The 19,224-nt window shown below is 37.3% G+C and overlaps 1 protein-coding gene across 20 annotated transcripts in view; it reads right to left on the reverse strand.

Annotated features, from left to right (window-relative positions):
• Positions 1-19,224, reverse strand: part of ARPP21 (cAMP regulated phosphoprotein 21) — a 142,793-nt gene that overhangs the window by 99,890 nt on the left and 23,679 nt on the right. For 11 of the 20 annotated variants that reach the window (XM_054273294.1, XM_054273310.1, XM_054273306.1 and 8 more), the window contains exons 2-6: positions 5,024-5,192; positions 3,182-3,381; positions 2,741-2,782; positions 2,316-2,348; positions 1,326-1,415 (exon numbers count right to left, since the gene is read on the reverse strand). In XM_054273294.1, the coding sequence (XP_054129269.1) occupies positions 1,326-1,415; positions 2,316-2,348; positions 2,741-2,782; positions 3,182-3,343 (327 nt within the window). In that variant the 5' untranslated portion in view covers positions 3,344-3,381; positions 5,024-5,192. Of the gene's footprint in view, positions 1-1,325; positions 1,416-2,315; positions 2,349-2,740; positions 2,783-3,181; positions 3,382-5,023; positions 5,193-5,283; positions 5,386-19,224 lie in introns of those variants that run through there. The other 9 variants (XM_054273302.1, XM_054273300.1, XM_054273307.1 and 6 more) reach the window with 3 other exon arrangements.

Here is a 19,224-nt window from a genome sequence, read left to right on the forward strand (position 1 = left end):
AACCCCTCCTCTGCCTGGTGTAAGCACAGGGATTTAGCCTCAACACCCGCCAGTCTCTCTCTAGTTTAGTACAGGTCCTGTGCAGTACATTGTAACCTACCAGCAATGCTTAATACAATCTCTTTATACTGTTCTCCTTCTCCTTCTCGTTCTCCATTAAACAATAGAAAATACAAACAAAATTGGAACAAAAGCCACGCATTTTGAGTAATGCAAGTCAAGCAAAAAGCGTCTACCTACAACAGAACAACTGATAAAATAACCTGCCCATCTACTGCATAAGCATCATTGTAGAGCAGAAGAACATGCAAATGTCCTGCTGCTAAACAACTTGGTTTTTGGTCTTTCAATAAAATTAAAAAAATAGAAAAACCTCTCCTTACTCATGAGCTAAGAGGAGAGACAGATTTGTTTCATTTCAAGTCAATAGAGGAAACAGTGAGAAAGTACACTTAAATGTCATTTTTATTTTTGTGCTAAGCTCACAAGAAGCCACTTACTCAAGCTCTCTCGATGGCTGATTTCAGTTGCACATAAACATCTCATAAATTATAGGCAGTGTTCATCATATTTTGGGTTTTAGTTAGCTGGGTTTTTTTAAGCCTTGCTCTTACTAGGCAAGCAAAGAGGAGTAATTGAGGCTTAACTTTTGCTTTTTGGAGTACATTCTGGAGTTAGTCTGCAAAGATTGCCATCAGTGTTATTGTCTGAGGTGAGGAGTGCAGAGGACAGAACTCTACCAGCTGCTGGGAATACAACACCACCAGTACAGATAAACTCAAATACACGTTTTTTGATATAGTTTAATTTACACCAAGAGTTTAAAAAACGAATGCCACTCAGTAGGAGGCATCCTTGGCTCTACCAAGGTATTTTAGAGAATGATCTTTGAATTTTATATGAAGGGGGACACTAATATGAACTGAAGTCTTAGAGGAACCACAAATCAGAGCATATTCAAAACTGTATTTGGTGCAGCCTCGAAAGAGATAGCCTTAGAGAAAAGAACATATATTAATATTCTTTCTGACTGTTACTATTTGTTTAAATTTTAAAATCTGAATTCTTTTGAATTCTTTTCCATTTGCTGAAATTTTCAGGGGGTCTGGAAAAAAAAGCAAACAACACCCTGTGATATAGTATAAAACTAGTATTTCAAATTAAAGTTCACGCTAAACCAGTAAGAACCATAAAAAACATGTTCATTGTTGGATGTAATTTTTTCCCCCAAGAAAGACATTGTTAAATGCCCGATTAAGAAACACAATCATGCAACTGGAGATGGAGGTCAACCATGCAGCTAACAGCAATGATTGCAAGGGTACCTGGTTGTCATGAAGATTTTCTGCTCCCGGGCGAGGGGTTGACTCTTCACACACAGCAAGACTCCGCACGAGTTTTCCCTTAGCTCCTGACTGAATGAGAGAGAGAGAGAGAACAAAACAGAAAACACTACTACTGACCCCAAGTCACATCAGCTGCCCATATCAGCTGTTCCCAAATATCCCAGATAACTGTTACCCACCCAGTCTAAAAAAATGCATATGCCTGGATACAACATGGATAAAAAAGAATTCTAAGCAGCAAGACATTTGCCACACAGGGAAGGTGGTGGGTTTCTTTTTCTTTTATCATTTCAGCTACAGTTCACTCATTACCACCAAAAACTGTAACAGCAAAGAACAGATAGTCCAATACTGAACGTAATTTAACATAAACTCAAAGGTTCCTTTTGCCATTTGGTTTGGAGTTTCTTTTTGTTTGTTCTGGGAGTCCCTTCCCTTCTTCTAGTAATATATATCCAAGAAAGATGGACAGTAAAATATGTGTGTATTACAGATTGAAAAATTAAAAGTAGTTTTTTAGGGTTTTATTTGTTTCTAGAAGCTCCTTTTCACACCTGCCCCCACCCATTCCCCCCTTAGGGAGTTAGTCAATCTCTGTTTCTTTATGTCAAGATTATTCCATTAAAATAAAATTCCAACAGAAACATTAATTACTAAAGCAAAAGGGGTGAACGTTTTCCTTTTCCAGTGGTGCATAGAAGCACACATGCTGTCTAACACAAGGACACAGCAAGCCCAGCGGCATAAAATTATGATGGATAAAGGGAAGCTTGACACATTATATCTGGAGGCAGTTCTTTGCCTTTGTGTAAAAGGATACAGGTAGGGGGCAAGAAAAAACCTGCAACACTAACAAAAAACTCAACCAGACAAGTGACGAAAGAAAGCAATTTTGATTGTAGAAAGACATTTAACTGAAATTCTTCATCCTACTGTGGCATGCAACTCCAAACAGAGATGGACCCTTACCTTGGATCTCTTTTTCTGATTTGCTCCTCGTTTCTGGGTACAGCAAAAAAAGAGAAGCAGTTATCACTTCAGTGGACAGTGGGCATGATGAAAGCATTACCAATAAACAGACTAAATCACTTCTATCTGATGTTTTAAATAGACTGAAAAAGCAACTTCCCCAAACCCAGTTTAGAAAGCAGGGAAAACCAAGAATCATCTCTGTTCATTTTCATTCGTTTTACAAACAGGTATAAACAAGAAAAAAAATTACACAGTGTTCTGTAATTTTGCATATAATAAAAATGTAAGAAAAGGTATACTTAAGTAAATGCTCCCCCTCTCCAAATTCCTCTTAAATTGTGGTCTCCCCCTTTATTTTTTTATTCGATTGAGCAAAAAGGATTAAAAACCCCTCATCCGATAAAGTCTTCTTATCAAATTACCTTCTTAGGCTTTGCATTACAACTTTTTGTTGGCAGTAACACCTACAAACCAAACCACACATTAAGTAATTATTCATTAGTATTACCTGTAAATTCATGAGATCAAGGTAGTTTTCTAAATCCCCAAAGAGGGAAAACAGTCAAATGTCTCACCAAGCTTTAAAACAGATGTCTAGAAATTAACTTCTCAGAAAAAGTAATAGCATGGACAGCAGCCTAAAGAGCTTGAAAGGTATAATAAATAACAGCATTTATTTTATAGTGAAATAAAAGAACACAAAATAAATGAATAAATTAAAAATTTAAAAAGGAAAAAATAGAAATAATCTCAAAATCATAAGAAAAATAGGGGAAGTGTAGGCAATGAAAGAATTCACAGAAATGGAAAAGCAATGGTAACACATTGATATTTAACACGCCCATTCACTATTCCTGTCTTACCTGCAGCTCTGTCTTGGAATCACTGAGCTTCTCCTCCTCTATTTCTGAGCTTTCAGATTTATTGAGAACACAGTTGTCCGGGTTGGCTTCAGAGATGGCAGTCTCCTGCTCTTTTGCAGCTTCTTCTGCTGTCTCTTGGTTCAATTTACCTTGCTCAGACATTCTTCCAGACAGAAATTAAAATAACAAGATTTGGTGACCTGAAAGGTCAAGATACCACAACACAAAACACACACAAAAAAATTTGGGGTGAAATTTATTTTTTTCTTTTAATTCCTAATTTCAGTTCCTTTGATAAACAAACCAAAATGTGCAGCTCAGAAGTGGAAAACTATGTACGTCCCAGCTGAAGAGATGCACTGAATCAACAACACTGGTAACAGAATTGTGTCAGGTTAAGCAAGCAGATATGAACAGTCTTTGTGAAGAGCAAATTTAAGGTAATGTTCTGTGACTCCCCAGCCCAGCCCCAGGACTGCCAAGGTTCAGGCAGGGACAGTGAAGGATTCTCTACTATAAAGCTCAATGGTACCAGGCAAAAAGGATCCATTCTAGGTCTCTGGCATCTCGATGCTCCCCTCCTCTTATTTTTTTTTATATTTTCTTTTAATAAAAATAATAGCCAAGCAAACAGAAATAAAAACCAAGCATGAGCAACAACACTGTTTTTAGTATTCAGCCATGGGTTTTATGCATAGCAGAAGCCATGGTGCTCACTGCCACTATAAATATATATTTCTCTTTTTTTTAAGAGGCAATAATTCAAGATAAGTATGAACTCTAAATTTGACAATAAAGCTCTCAGGGTCAACATTTTCAGGGATCAAACCAACAGCTCCATTATTAAAACCTTGAGCCTCTTCCCAAAACCCTATGTCACTCTTCAGTACTAGGAAAATTGTACAGAAAGCCCTTGGCAGCTACTTTTAATGAAGAAATCTCAACTGAACTGCATTTACTCTCAGCTTACAATAGGGTTGTTGTACAGAAGTTTAAAGGCTTTTCAGAGTTAAAGCCTATTATTTTCTCTCTCTTTCTCTGCCCCCAGCTCCCTCCTGAACACTCCCCCACTGATCAATTGTCAAAGAAGATTCATGAATAATTTAACTTTTCTTTTTCCATCCACTTCTCTTAGGAAGCATCTTCAAGAAAAACAACTGTATTTGAAATGTGAAGTTATTTCAGGAAGGGTCTTTTGCAACATATTGCCACTTCCCAACAGTGAAACAGCAGCTATGAAGCAAAAATCACACTTTGCCATCTTTCTTTTTAAAGTTTGAAATTAAACATTCAATAGATTCAGTATAACTTACCTTTATTTTTTTAAGCCATGCTTTAAGTGAAAAAATCTAAACCATACTGAATTATAAGCACTTACTTCTCTCCCTTTTTGCTTTTGTTTTCACATTGTAAGCAAATACAATTTTCTCTATAATCTTCCAGTTTGAGAAGGACTGTGAACTTCACAAGAAATCAAGCTATAAGGTTCATAAACAAATTGAATGGAATATGAAACTAACCTGATGCTTGACTTGCCTTTCTGTGAGCTAATTTGTGATTTTCCTGTCTCCCACCGCTCTCCCCAAGAAGGCCAATGATTTTGGCTATTCCGCAGTTACAACTGAAACTTGAACTGCTTTGATGAAAATTCAAAACATGAGTGGCGAGACCTTTAACTGGTCTGTTAAATAACCCTTAATTTGATAAGGATTCTCATCAAGAAATGCACATGCATGCACAAGCTCTTCACGGGCAGATCAACCTGCAGCTCATCTACACGCTTTACACAGGGCTCACAAAGACAATTACACTGGGATCAGCTGCACCAAAGAAGCCGTTTACCTGAAAAACTGCTATAATTCCAACTGCCTTTCTAGAGTCTTCTGTTGGTCTTTGCTGGTTAAGTCCACACAAATGATCAACGGCAATGTGAGTCCCATGTCCCCATTAGCAGTCCAGAGTGCCAATCTTCATGCTGGTCCTTCGCAGAGCTTGACGCACCATAGTCAACCTGGAAAAGACAAGAAATAAATAACACCGGCAGTGACCACGGCACAAGGGAGGGGTAAAGTGGACAGGACCAGATTTCTAACGCTAATGACCAGTTTCCAGCAAGTGACTTTCACAGCTTGATCCAGCTCCACCTGTCTCAAAACTGCCTGCTTCTTCTCTAATGAAGGCTAGAGCCGGCTGTTCAAGTCATAACAGCTCCTACGCAAGAAGCTAAAATTAACAATTGCATTATGCACCGAAGATTACTCATTTCAATTCTAACCTTTTTTAGCGAATTCCAGCACTTTTCATTAAAAAAAAAAAGCATATATACATATTTATATATAAGCTCATCTGTTTGCTTCAACAGAAATCAATGAGGGAATGAGGAGAAAAGATTTGCCTGCGTTTTAGCTATGGCTTCTGCTTTAATTAAAACTTCAACAGTCAAGCACTATTGAAAGAATAGCTAGGTGGGTGCTTTTAGAAAGTGACCTGCTTTACCAGGGTAGTGAATTGAGGTGTTCATTTAATAAGCTGAATAAAATTTGAAATTATCCAGAATGGGAGGAGGAAGAGGAGGAGAAGGAAGAAATCCTATTCCCTGAATAACATCCGCCAAAAAAATTTCTTCTGAAGCATTTTGTGAGGAGGAAAAAGGAGATTTCCAGGTTATGGTTTGAGAAATAAACCTAAAGAAAGAGTTGCCTCAGCAATGCAACTTTTACTGTTCATCAGGATTGTGTTTGCCAGTTGAATAGCTGATTTAACAGAAAAGCGATCATTTTAGGATGAGTTGGACTGATTTGCAGGCCATGGCCATGTGCTGAACTGTCTTGATACAACAGGCAGCTCTTCTCAAGACTTGCATGTGAGTCACGGTTTAACAGTCAGTGCAGACACACAAAACCAGCAAATAGAAAGCACATATTCTGCTGGGGAGGGGGGAGGAAGCCAATCAAGAATAACAGGAGATGACTTTCAGGTTTTTTGATTTTATCAGACTCCCAGTTTCTGCAGCACATTTTACATTGTGCACGGCTGCAATTGCCACACAGCACGTGTCAGCACACTACAACTTGCCATGTGAAAAGAGCTGATATTGCTGCACCAGAAGTGGAGTTTAGCCACTCACAATATTCCAGTCCTGCTCCCTCTGGGAGCTCTGGCACACAGAGGAGACCAGCAGGCAGTTCCGTAAACTATCACTGCCATCCTGCAAATTTACAAACACAACTATTTCTTTTCCTCAAACCATTTCATAATTTGTAGAGAGTAACAGAAAATAATCATTCCCACTAGGTTTTTGGCATTTCTTGCAGGATATTTTTGGAAATTCTAGCTCATTAGAAACGTAGGCTCACAATGGGAGTGGAAGAACACCATGGAAAACTATGCCCCAGTACTCAAGCACATGCAAATGTATCCCATGGAGCCAATACTCAGCAAGCAAAGAGTGAATAAACACTGACTCAAAATCCTTTCCTCACACCCATCTTCCAATGACTGTTTCCACCACACTTCCAAAAGAGAGATGGGGGAGGGGTTAGGAGAGGGAATCAACCAAAATCAATCACAAACCAAAAATCCCAAGGAAGTACAGTGCATAAAGGTTTCACCTGGAAAACAGCCATCCAGGAAATAGACTGCTGTAATCAAAACCCTCCAAAACCAACAGAGACACAGATATCTGTACCAAAATCAGAACACACACAAAATTTTTCTCAGAACTGTCCAGTGTGACCATTTGTTGGGAATCAACTATTCATAAGACAGACAAACAGAGCAAAACAAAAATGAGACAACAAACCAATCAACCAAAGGGTATCATATGCAGCAAGTGAAGAGATCTGCCAAGACTTGGTCTTGTGCACAGATGCTCAATATCATCTCATCATGTTTTACCCAAGGCAAATTTCATTATAAAATGCGTTCCCCATATTGCTACATTTAAGATTTCTGAAGACAACATCATTTTTCAATGGCGATGTACAAGAAGACCACAGAATCTTAAATTAAAACAAAAAAACCTGTACACAAATTTCCCCAAGAAAACACAAGCAAGTGGAAAATAATCTTACAATGTACAGCTACCTTCCTCAGACCCAGAACAACAATGTCTGTTAGGATGATTTTTTAAAGAAATCCTTCATAATTATCTTCCGGGAAACGAAAAGAAGGCAAGAAGAAGTGAGACATATAGCAATCAATTCCAGCTCTTCACCTTCCCTGAATATAGATTCCTCCTCCTTTATTAAGCAATTTAGAAGTGGTGACTAATCATTTACATACTACAATACGTAAAATACACTTCTGGTTGTTTGGGTGGGCTTTCAGAGGGACTCAGGTTTCCATAAAATATTTCAAGGAGAGTATAAATAGCGAAAAGGAATCAGTCAGAAAATAGCCGTTAAAAGGGAGACATTTTTGTTGGAAGTGTGTCTCTGTTTCTCGTATGTTTCCAGGATATCTCGTTATTCAGTGATGAATGTACTTTTTACTATTGTCAGTGCTGCAATGACAGCACAGCTATGGAAAAACACACTGGATTATTCTTTCTTGCGCATCAACAGAAATGTCAGGGATGATTTGACTGTCAAAACCTCCAGTACCGAAGTGACGCAAAAGGCTGAACAAATGCACTTCTGTTTTTGATCCTCAGGTAGAAACCACAAAGCTTGTTGCTAGGCAAAAACCACCTTCTTGATATGCAAGGGAGCAAAATCTCATCGGGTGTTGGGATCTTAGCAGTCTACAGGAGCTTGCGGCAAAATTTCAGCCCCTAACTCCTTAAAGCAACTTGAGTATTGCACACAGCAATATGACAGAAAACACAGGGACCCACCATGCCACTTGTAGGTCCACTTTAATAGAAATATGATCTGTTTGTATAGAATTTATAAGCACCAGCTGCTCAGCATACACTGTGGGATGGGAATGATGAGAGGTTTTTTCTTAAATTCTTTTCCTTTTAACAGGATTTTCATTTTAGAAGCTGAAGGTACTACTGAGCTTGAACAACTACAGTCAGAACTTGAAGAGAAAGGATGGAAGAAGGCGTGGATGGTCACATACATTCATACAACACATACCACGCAAATTCCAAGAAAAGTCTGTGGGAAGGAATACAATTAATTTAATGCAAGAGTTTAAAAACTATATCCAGAAGAACTGTCAAAAAAAAAAAAAAAGGAACAGAAAAGCAAGCAAAGGTGTTACAAAGCCCTATGCAACGAGTACCTGAGAGCTCACCATCAACTGAAATTCAGGAGAGACATCTGACAAAACCCTCAGAGGCCACTACAGGTGAGCAAGCCCCTTTTGTATTATGTATGAGGTGTTTTGATGGCCTCATAGTTATGCATGGTGAAGCAGGCATTTCAAGATCATTACACTCCCAGTATCACACATGTCCTCTCTCAGGGAGGAGATGAGCAGGCTTTAAGGCCAAAGAGCATACTCTTAACCACAAGCAGGCAGCAGCAGGCAGGACAGAACTCTGACAGAGTGAAATCCAAGGGCTTTTCTTCAAACAAACCTGCCGAGCACAGAGGTTAAAGTCATTCCAAAGCCTGAATACTGCCTGCTACTGAAAATTTGCTGACACTGGCCAGATCTGTGAGCCAAGATCCTTCTCATTCCATCATGATTCTCCATTCTCATGAATGGTTTGCAGGTATGACTCCACAGGCTGGCAGCACAGTTGTCAGTTTTCACTGTGTGATGCAAACCTCACCCATATGTATCAAGAGAGGTTTGACTCATTATTGCCAAACCACTCATCAGGTTCCTGGAAGCCAATGGAAATGGACTCCAGCATTATCTTAAGATTACCAGTAGGCACAACCCTCAATTTTGCCAGATTCTCATGTCTTAAACCACAAAATTCCTGTTATTTGACACTTAAATATTCTTGTTTCTACCATGAAAAAAATCAAATAAAATCTCAGGTTTCATAATGAAAACAAAAGCTTCAACTCTTTGGTGTCTTCAAAGAAAACATTCATGACATAAAATGTATTGTTTAAAAAAATAAAAATAAAAAAAAAACCAACAAAAACCCCAACAACAAAACAAAACAAAACAAAAACCCCAAAAACCCAAAAATAAACAAAAAAAACCCCGAACAACACCACCAGCAAACATGAAAAAAGGCAAGTAAAATAAATCCTGCAGTTTTAGATCAAACACACTACTATTCAGGCGTCCATTTCCCAGTCTTTAGGACTAGTCCTAATCCTAGTCTTTGCATCATTAGGATGTGTGCTCCTTTTCACTGCTTTCCCATACTTCCCAAAGAAAAACAAAAATGCACTTGGAAGTCAGTGTATTAGCATAGCAGGATAATAACCTATACCAGCTCTCATATCAAAATGCTTTAGTATGAAAAAAAAATCACCAAGCTTATAGCTGTGAAATGCATGGAATCCTACAAGTTCACCAATTTTTAAAAGACTGAAGACTAAATCTTAAAAAAGCAATGCAAAAATATTTGTAATTGAAGTGCTTGATATCGTATTTTATTTCCCACCTCCTCCTCCTCCTCACATTGTCCCCTCTTCATCATCACTAAAAAATGAAATAGTGCGATTGCCTACATTTTTTGTTCCTACATGCCATGGACCTCTGCAAATGAAAGGTTATTTAGACTCATTTACTGATGGTACTTTACCAGAGACTGTCAGCAGATGCTATTTTTCCCCATGAGTTAAAAAAACATGAGCATCTGCATACAAGCAACAGCACAGAGGCCCCTGACCCAGCTTAAACAGGCCAGAAATCAACCATCAGTGGCAGCCAAATTTTGATGAAAACAGGGCAGACTGAAACACACTGAACTAGATTCCAAATCCTATACAAAAAACAGTTGTCTCTGAAAAGAGGCAACTGGATATGGAGCAGCCTCCCAGATGAAACATCTGCCCTGGAATGGCACTGGCTCTCCTCCCAATCTGCATGTGAAACCCAGTATTTACAAATAACAGCAAGGATTCTCGAGTACAGTTTAACAACCAAAGAAAAATCCCAGAAGCAAATCAACTTTTTGTGGCTTACACCTGATTCTTTTTTTTCAAAGAGATCCTCTTGTTACTAACAGATTGCCACCAATATTTTTCCACTTTAATCCCCTGTCAGACGACCTCATGTCAATGTCATCATCTTCAGACAAGTAATAATGATGTTCCCTCCAGCTTGTTATATTTCTGCAAAGCTAGAAGCTTTACTCAGAAAAATAAATATAGATGGCCTATAGGGAGACTCTGCTTTATTTTAATACTTAAGAAAAGGCTGGAAAAAAACCCAACTCTTTTATCTGTCACAATGATCATTTGAAGTCTTCCAGGATCAGCATGAAAAGATAGGAGGCTGAGTGATCTAGCTAATAAATGTCAATCACACAACTTTTGTAGGAACTGAGTAACACCCAAACTTTTAACAAGCTAATCAGATGTACAAATCAGCACTCCTGGAATGAGTTGTTTGCTTTAGAACAGCCTTCAACACCACCTCATGCATTTCAAATACATATGCCAAATTTTCTCTCATTCCCCTACAAAACCTGACAAATTTCCCTAAAATCAAAGTCATTAAATTAACTGGTCTCACTGTTAGGTGGTGGAAAACAGCACAAGACTCATGAGTCCGAAGAGACAGACAGTGAGGTTCCAAGCCATCCTCAAGGCGTGCACATCTCCTTGAAATACATAAAAGTAATTTTCCTTAAATCCTGTAATGGAAACAATAGCCACTGTGAGCAAATACACAATTCAAATGGAAAGAGGGAGCAAAACTCATCTTACCAGATAATCAGGTCTATTTCTCAGCTGCTGAAGATAATTATATCACAAAGTCCTCTTTAGAGACCAATAGCTTTATTTTATGACTAGAGGATGTCCAGGGAGGATGCTTTAGTAATTCTGCTGTGAGGATGTTCAAGAATCTCACTGCTTTGCCAGGACATCATCTCTATTACCCCATCGTACACATCAAATACTTTACACATTTTTCTTACTGTGCCAGTAATTGCCCTCCAGTTTAATTAGCTTTCTTGATTTCACAATAGTTTTGTCTTTCTGTGGGAATTAACTGCATATCACCTCATCATTTGTTGTTAAGTTTAAAGAAGCCCATTCCTTTTAGCTGCCAGCTAAACGGGTCTGCATTGTTTCCATCACTATCCACCTCTAGTCTGTATTTTTTTTTTATTTTATTTTTTTTGCCAATCAACTGTCTGCTTCATCATTTCCTCCCTTGTCACCAAGACTACACTCTGGACACATGTTCCTCCACCCATCAACACACAGTGGTGAATGCACCAGAGGAGCTCTGTTTCCACAAAATCTAAAACCAGTTTAAGGACAATGAATAACACAAGGACATCCCAGAAGGAATACTATCATTTCAATATGAAACCCTGATCAACAGCACAGCCTAAATGAACCTGGGCTCCCTGCAGAGGGGTCTCAGCAGTGCTGATGGCAAATCAGAGCTACTGTAAACAGCCAGAGTGTGGGAGCCACCCCTGAATTGAACTCAATTGATGAGGCTACAGATACCCAGCACAAGCTCAGTGAGATAATTAAAGCTGCTGGTGTGATGTCATGACACACTTCTATGCATAATGAAATCTGGTGGAATATACAGTTTACACTAATTTTAATTTTTATAGAATATATGCATATAGATGAGTTTAACACAGAAGTTCTTGAAACATTTCTTTTTTCTACAAGTCAAGCCATCCCTACTCTTTCTTCTTTCAATGCCTTCTCTTTGCCATTTCAATCAGGTAGCTACAGATTATGACCATTTTGCTTTACACATAGAACTACAAGATCAACTTATTTCCTTACTCAGCTACTCCTAAAGCTTAAGGATTTTACTAGAAAACCTAAGCACTGTGCCTCTGCATTTTGAGCATATATGCCTTTGAGGAATTCAGTCTAAGTAGACTGCAGGTAATAAATGAGCAGCCAGCTAAGCCATCCTTCATCATTCCCTAATAACCAAACACAAAGCAGTTGAGTCAAAGGAGGGGGAAAAAAGCCCACAATATCCCTAAACAAAAGAAACAAAACAATTTTGTACACTACTAGCACAGTTTTTTAAAATATATAACAGTGAATAGATGGCCCATAAATTAAGAGCAATTGCTTTACATTTCTTCCAACATCAACAGGGGATGGAAGCATAAACTGATGAAAATACATCAGGAACTGACCAAGTATCACTGAGTTTCACATGTGCTTGTCCTGATCTCTTTCTTTCCCAATTTATATAATAGCCCCTATATTTCATCCTGCCATTTCTTGACAAATTAGGTGCATTTTCACTAGCACTAGCTTAATTGGCAAATCCTGAAAGAAAATAATTGCTAAGAGCAAAGCAGCATTACACTGATGAAACAGACCTGAGCTTAACAACTCAGAATTGCCTTGGCACACAAACACTGACTACAAAACAGCAAAAAGCGTTCATATAAGAATTGACAGAAAAAAAATTACTTTATTTTCCTCCAAAAGTCTCTTTTGATTACCAGAATTAAACATAGCAGCTAATCCTGTTTTCCTAAGGCCATTTTCTGAAACAAAACCAGCCTGCAGCTGAAGTAAAATTCTTCATTCCAAAAAAAAAAAAACCAACAAAACCAAAAGCAATAAAGATTAAAAAACAAAATCAAAAAAGCACCACCATACACTAGGAGACAACCCTTCACACACTCTGCTGCTCAGAAATGGCAATTATACTTTCCAAATCCAAAGACAACTCATATCAAGCTTATTTCAATGCTAAGTTTTCTAAGCTCATATTCCAGCCAAGTCTCCTCTATCAAAACCCACAAAGGCTAGATAGATCCTTTGAGAGTTCCCCATACCAGATGGTTTTACACTTTTTAATATATAATTTTATTAGTTTTTCTTTATCAACAATGGAACAGTCCTAAAATTTCTTTGATTGTGTTTAGCAGAAAATATGCTGGAATATAAATGCTCTGTTGATTACTACTCTTGTGCATTTTGTAGACTTAGGAGAGCAACACTGACTGAGAACAGTTTACATGGACAAAGTCTTATCAATTACACTCATCCTGCTATAAACTGCTCTTCTGTCTAAAATCGTGCAAGATTTAGACAAGATTTTCAGAGTTTTCAATCAAGTCTGGAGATGGTCTGTTTTTAACTCTAGAATGGTTCTTTTTTAACGTCAGATCCACATGCCTTTTTTTTCTCATTATAGGAATATTTCTCGTTATTGGTTCTTCTTATTCTGAAGAAAAAGAAAATTAAGGCAGAGGCATTATCTTTCTGCCCTAATACTACAGGGAAACTATAACCAGATATAATAGATATAAAAAGCTGTATGAAAATACATTTTAATGTATTTAATATATATATATTTACATTTGAACATCGGCTATTTGTACTTTATGAAAACACACAAATCCCATTTTGTTGGTTGCAATTTTCTCTGGTCTCAGGCAATGCAGTTAAATAATAAATACAATGCATTACAAAAAGAAGCCTTAAGTATGCTATGGATTTTATTCAATACTCTGTTGCCATGGTTTCAAAAGGAAATTAAGAAAAATGCCAATTATAAGTATAAATTAGAAGTCAAAAGGCCTAATGATTAACTGCATGTTACAAAAGCCAATGAAAGCATTAGACATTTTTGCATAATGCTCCAAGCACTGGAGTGCCAAAGAACTTCAAGTTATGCTCACTTGTAGAAATAAAAGACAAATTGAGCTTTACAACTTTTGTCACTTCCCTTGTCATGGGAAAAAGAGATTAAAACCCATCCTAAAGTATGTATTATTATACACCACATTTCCTCCTTAGCAGCACCAAGACAATGTGTTACACATTGCAATCATCTGCTGAAGAAACAAAGGAAGACATTCAACTATGAAATACCAGTCAGGTATTTTCAATGCCACCCCCATGGCCAGCAAGAGGAAGAAATCCTCTTCAGAAATTGTTACAACAGTCAAGAGAAAAAAGGCAGAAGCTCAGGTTCACAGAACAGGCAATGCCAGTTCACAGATCTGCAGCTCTGGCTTCTGAAAAGATCTTGCCAGAAACCCTGTGGTTTCAACATTATGTTTGCCTTTTCCAGTGGGTAATTCCAGGCTCCCTGTGATATTGTGAACAAAAGAAAAAGCAGAAAAAGTGTTTCAATGCCTGATTGTGTTTTTCAGGAAAGAAATTATGATATACTTATGAGAGAGACAAGCAGTTCTGTAAAAAGCATAATTGGCTACTGTGCATACATCCAGCCAGAAAGCTTCATGACACATGAACTAATAAAAGAGCAATGAATACCCAAAAGAAATCAAATATTTAAGCCAATGTCTCCAAGGAATGTGTTCTATTAAATTTAAACTAGGAAAAATATATATATTTAATCCAAAAGGACATTCAAAAAACAATCAGAAAAACAGTCAGCTTTTCCAGTACTTTAAATCTTGTTATACAGATTGAAGCCTCCAGAAGTTCAAATATGATTTTAAAAAAACCTCCTATAATATCAAAAATTGTGTTTACCTGCAGTGAAACAATCTGTCTTACTTGGCACTAGAAACCACTAACTACATCAATGATCTAAAAATACTGAGATTTAAATTACAGGAGAGAGGTGTGGGACCAAAGCTCTACAGCCTGCAATACATTTGATTTCCACTGCAGAATGGCCATATCATCACATTTTTTTCATTGCTGTGCTCAGTAACAGGGAAAACAAAAATATCATTATCAAGCACACCACCAAAATTACAGGGGAGAATATACTGCATGAAATTTGAAGAAGAAAAATATAGGTGGTAAGAATTTATTATGATATATATTAGAGATAGCTCTATGCTAAAAAATCTTTAAAGTAAAGATGTATTTCCAGGCTTGAGCTCCAGTCTGGCCCTTACAGGAGACTGTTAAATGGGACTCTCATTTTAAAATTTTTTTGGGGGAAAAAAGTTCATAATTCAAGAAGGTATCTCTCAGATTTCAGAATTTAATGAGCACTTTGAAACTTCAGTTGCCCTAATTTAGGTAAAATTTCATATTGGCTGCTTATGGATATTTTGGTGGAATTCAGCATAATCCAGTTACTCCCTTTTTTCTCCCTTTAAACATTTTGTAAAATTCACCTGTGAATAACATTTTATAAAATTCACCTGTGAATTAATGTTTTTTCACCTATGTACCCATATTTAGAGTCTAGGCTGACCTTGCCCTTCCAAGAACTGAAACCATCCTGTTGTGTAGAGCACAAAGTCTCTTTGGTTAATTAGTTCTTTGCATGTAACGCTATGCCATTTGAGCCTCAGGATTTATTTTGATACCTTCAGGATTTTCAAAGGCTGATGAAACATGACACAACTATGAGAAAGGGCAAGTCAATAACTACTTCTGTCACAGTAATCCCAGTTCTCCTCAGATCTGTGATCCTTCTTGCAAATCAACCTTCCTAAAGGAAAAAAAAAAAAAACCTTTCTCCTCTGCATCCTTTATTGTAACATGCCAAAGTGCAATGGCAAAGATTTATGACTTTTTCTTCTGATGCTAAAACTTACGTGCCTGAGAACTTTATGCAAAAGACAATATAAGTAATCTACTGTGTGCTTTGCTTAATTTATGACACACTCTACAGCAAAACAAATCTCCTCATCAAATACTGATTAAAATCCCTTATCTGCTGTAGAATTTGAGACACTGAGAGGAGGGAAAGAGAACTGCAGTTTCATCCAGAAAAATAAAGCAATTATGCTATTCCAAAAACAGTCAGTTTGCTACAGTAAGTTTGGTAAGTAGTACAATATCTCAAAATCATAAAATTATGACATCCCGTTTATAAGTATTACTTTAAATTAATAAATAAATAGAAGATCAAACACACCCTCTCCTTCCCCCTCTGCCCCAAATTCCTAGTAAATATGCTCTGTTTCAAAATGGGGTTAAAACACCCAGGGGCTTGTAATGTATAGGTGCTGACTATAAGTGAGCTCACCAATATTCCAAATTTTAGCAGATACCATCAGAAGCAAGTGTAAATAACCACACCTTAGCAACTCTGCTAGAGAATCACTGAACTTTCAATAATGCATGACTTTAAAAAAAATCCACATGATTGAGTGAAAATTTACAGTCCATTACAGAAATGGAAAAATCCCAGTCAAAAATATCAAAAACATTCATTACCAGAAGAAATATCTTCTTTTGACTGAGTAATCACCTGACAGTATAAGTTATGGGCATATTGTAAAAAAACTTGAGAGGATTTGAAAAACTAATTTTACAACAAAATATATTTGACAATAACTTCAGCTGCCAGGTAGTTTAGCTATTTTCCAAAATAATTCAATTAAAATAGCTGTATGTTTGAGCAACCTTCTCTCTCTTCTCTTTAAAACCTCATATTTCAACTGTCAGCTGATTTTCAGTATGCTGATCAGAATTAACTGGGCTGAAGTTTTTTCCTTTTGCTATTGCCTAGCCTTCTATGCTGCACAGGTGATTTTTTACTGCTCTCACAGATGAGCACTGGCTTTTATACATGTGCACCATATACACATAATAATCTGACAAGTTTCATTTTCTTCCCCTGGAAATCCAAAAGAAAAGAAAACTAATAAAACTGTTGCATGCCTTAAAAATAAAGTATCTAGCAGTAAGTTCAGTTCTGGAATTTACTTTTAATTGGATCCATAGTGTCTCCAGTCTGAGAAGCTGCGGGTACACTACAGGCTGTCTTCTAAATAGCAAAGTAACATCTTCAGAAAATATCCATTATTTAGGAAGAAGCAAGGTCCAAGCATAGGTCCATCAGCAACTCCTACAATTGTCCATGCAGTCCAATATGTTAAAGGTTCAACAGCACCCAAAAAACTAGGGTGGATTCAAGTTGAGAAGTGGGGCACAAGAGCCCTGATCCTCAGAGGCTCCTGCATGCATGGAGACCTGAACCAACCTCAAGCCTGTGATCTCATTGTTACATCTAAGGGATACTTCTTGCATCAGACAAAAATGAAATGGATAAATCCCCAATGAATAGCAATATTTGTCTCTTCTTTCTACCCCTCTTCTGAATCTTGGTTCTCCTAAAAGACCTTCAGAGTTAGACAGCCAGCTCATGGAAAACAAATGCACAATTTAGTACCTCCATGCTAGTACAGGACCATAAAAATATTTGGGTTTACCAACAGTAAACCACACCTTGACCTATAAACAAGGAGTCTTGAAGCTGTGTGAGTCAGAGCTACTCACACAGCACACTTTCCAACACCAATTCAAGATTGTCAGCAGCTGCAAAGATAACACCTGTGAAGCCACATAAAGCTGTAACTGTTTTTAAAGCATTTCAGATAGCACCGTGCTTCTAAGGTTTAATTTGCCATTTTAACTAGACTTAAAAAATTAAATAGATTGCATCCTGTTTGATGAGGGAAATACTTTTTAAACTGTGTTTATCCAGAATACTCCACATTTTTACAGGAGCTGCCTGGGGCTACCATAATACAGGAAGCAAATCCACCAAAACGGAAAAGAATGTGGTAAGGATATTTAGGGAGAAAGCCCAGTCTTGACTAAAAACATAAAATACCTATCATGATTCTGTTCATCAGAATATAGAATAGAGAATAACACCAAATATAAGGACATTTAAGCATTCATAAACCTCCAAGGACAGCTGGACACCAAATATTACAGACCCTTACAGAAATTCCAGTTTCTTATCATAAGAGGATAAAACCAAACAGAATTTCTGCACGTGAACTCCAATTATAGCAAGTTAAACAAAATCATTGTAAATGCAATACCCAACTGTCAGTTATAAATGATCCTGCTGCTCCATACAAATTCCTCTTGATTTAAATGGAAGTCATAAGAGGAGGAGGACGGTGGAATACCTGAATAATACCAGTAATGTTGACACTGAAAATGAATCTATCTTCTTGAGCTAAGAAATAATCAAACTCTCACAAGGCCAGTATCAGATCAGTCTTCCTGGTCCTGCAAGTAACATATGAAGCCTTCATTGTCTGAAAGCTAAAACACTCAAGCATTAGAATCAAATCAAACAGATTAAAGGAAGGATGACTCTGAAAGCAGACTAAAAAGAGTCCCAGCACTAGAGAACAGAGCAAGACTTGCTGTGCTGCCACAGCAGCTTGCAGAGGTTAGCTTCAGCAACCACTGAGAGTTCACTTCTGCTCAGGTCAGGGCTTCAGCAACATTCCTGATACCGACATGGTGCAGCCTTGGCACAGGAAATGTTAATTGTACAGCAGTAGAAAAACCAAGGGCTTGCTAGATTACAAAATGGCATGACACGAGTCAGCAGAATACAAATGCAATTTAAGTATCCCTTTAGTTGTCTGTAAGCCAAGGAAGTAATATTTCAACCTGTTTTTCTAAAACATTTATCCAAGATAATTTAAAAGACTGTACTGAGATGTGATGTGGCTGTAATGGAGCTCACTGTTTAGCCTTCTCATTTCACTGCATAATGTAATTTATTTCTCCTTGTAACAGTTTTCATTAAATAAAGAAGAAGGACTGATTGCTATGCATTTTTCACAGGGATATCAGGGTGGCATTCATGAGCTGGTTTTTATCACCAGTGGATACAGAAAAAAATTTCACGCAAAAGAAAAAAAAAATAAGAAACATTAATGCTAAATTTCAAAAGATATTTTAAAAACACAGAAGTCAAGATTTTCAAAGTGATGGCTCCCACAGCATACATAATGTGTCATAAGAAATATTTCATATTGCTATATTCTATGTTTTATGCAATTTAGCCTAGTTATTATGGTTGTGGGAACCATAAGCAGCCATCCTGACAATTTCATTCTCAACTGCAATGCTGCACTAAGGCAGTTTTGCTACTTAATTTCCCTGTTTGTTTCAAAAAATGAGGAAGGAAAAGGAAAGGGAGGAAAAGATACAAGGAAATAGCACAAGAAAAAGGAGAAAGAACATCGTAATTTCTTTGTGTTCTAATTATTTAATTATTATTCCGTGGTGAATTTGGTACTTAAAAAGAGCTGAGAG

The sequence above is a fragment of the Melozone crissalis genome, unplaced genomic scaffold (genome assembly GCF_028551555.1).
Source record: "Melozone crissalis strain CALT ecotype California unplaced genomic scaffold, PUWL_Pcris_2 ptg000016l_1, whole genome shotgun sequence".
Taxonomy (NCBI): domain Eukaryota; kingdom Metazoa; phylum Chordata; class Aves; order Passeriformes; family Passerellidae; genus Melozone; species Melozone crissalis.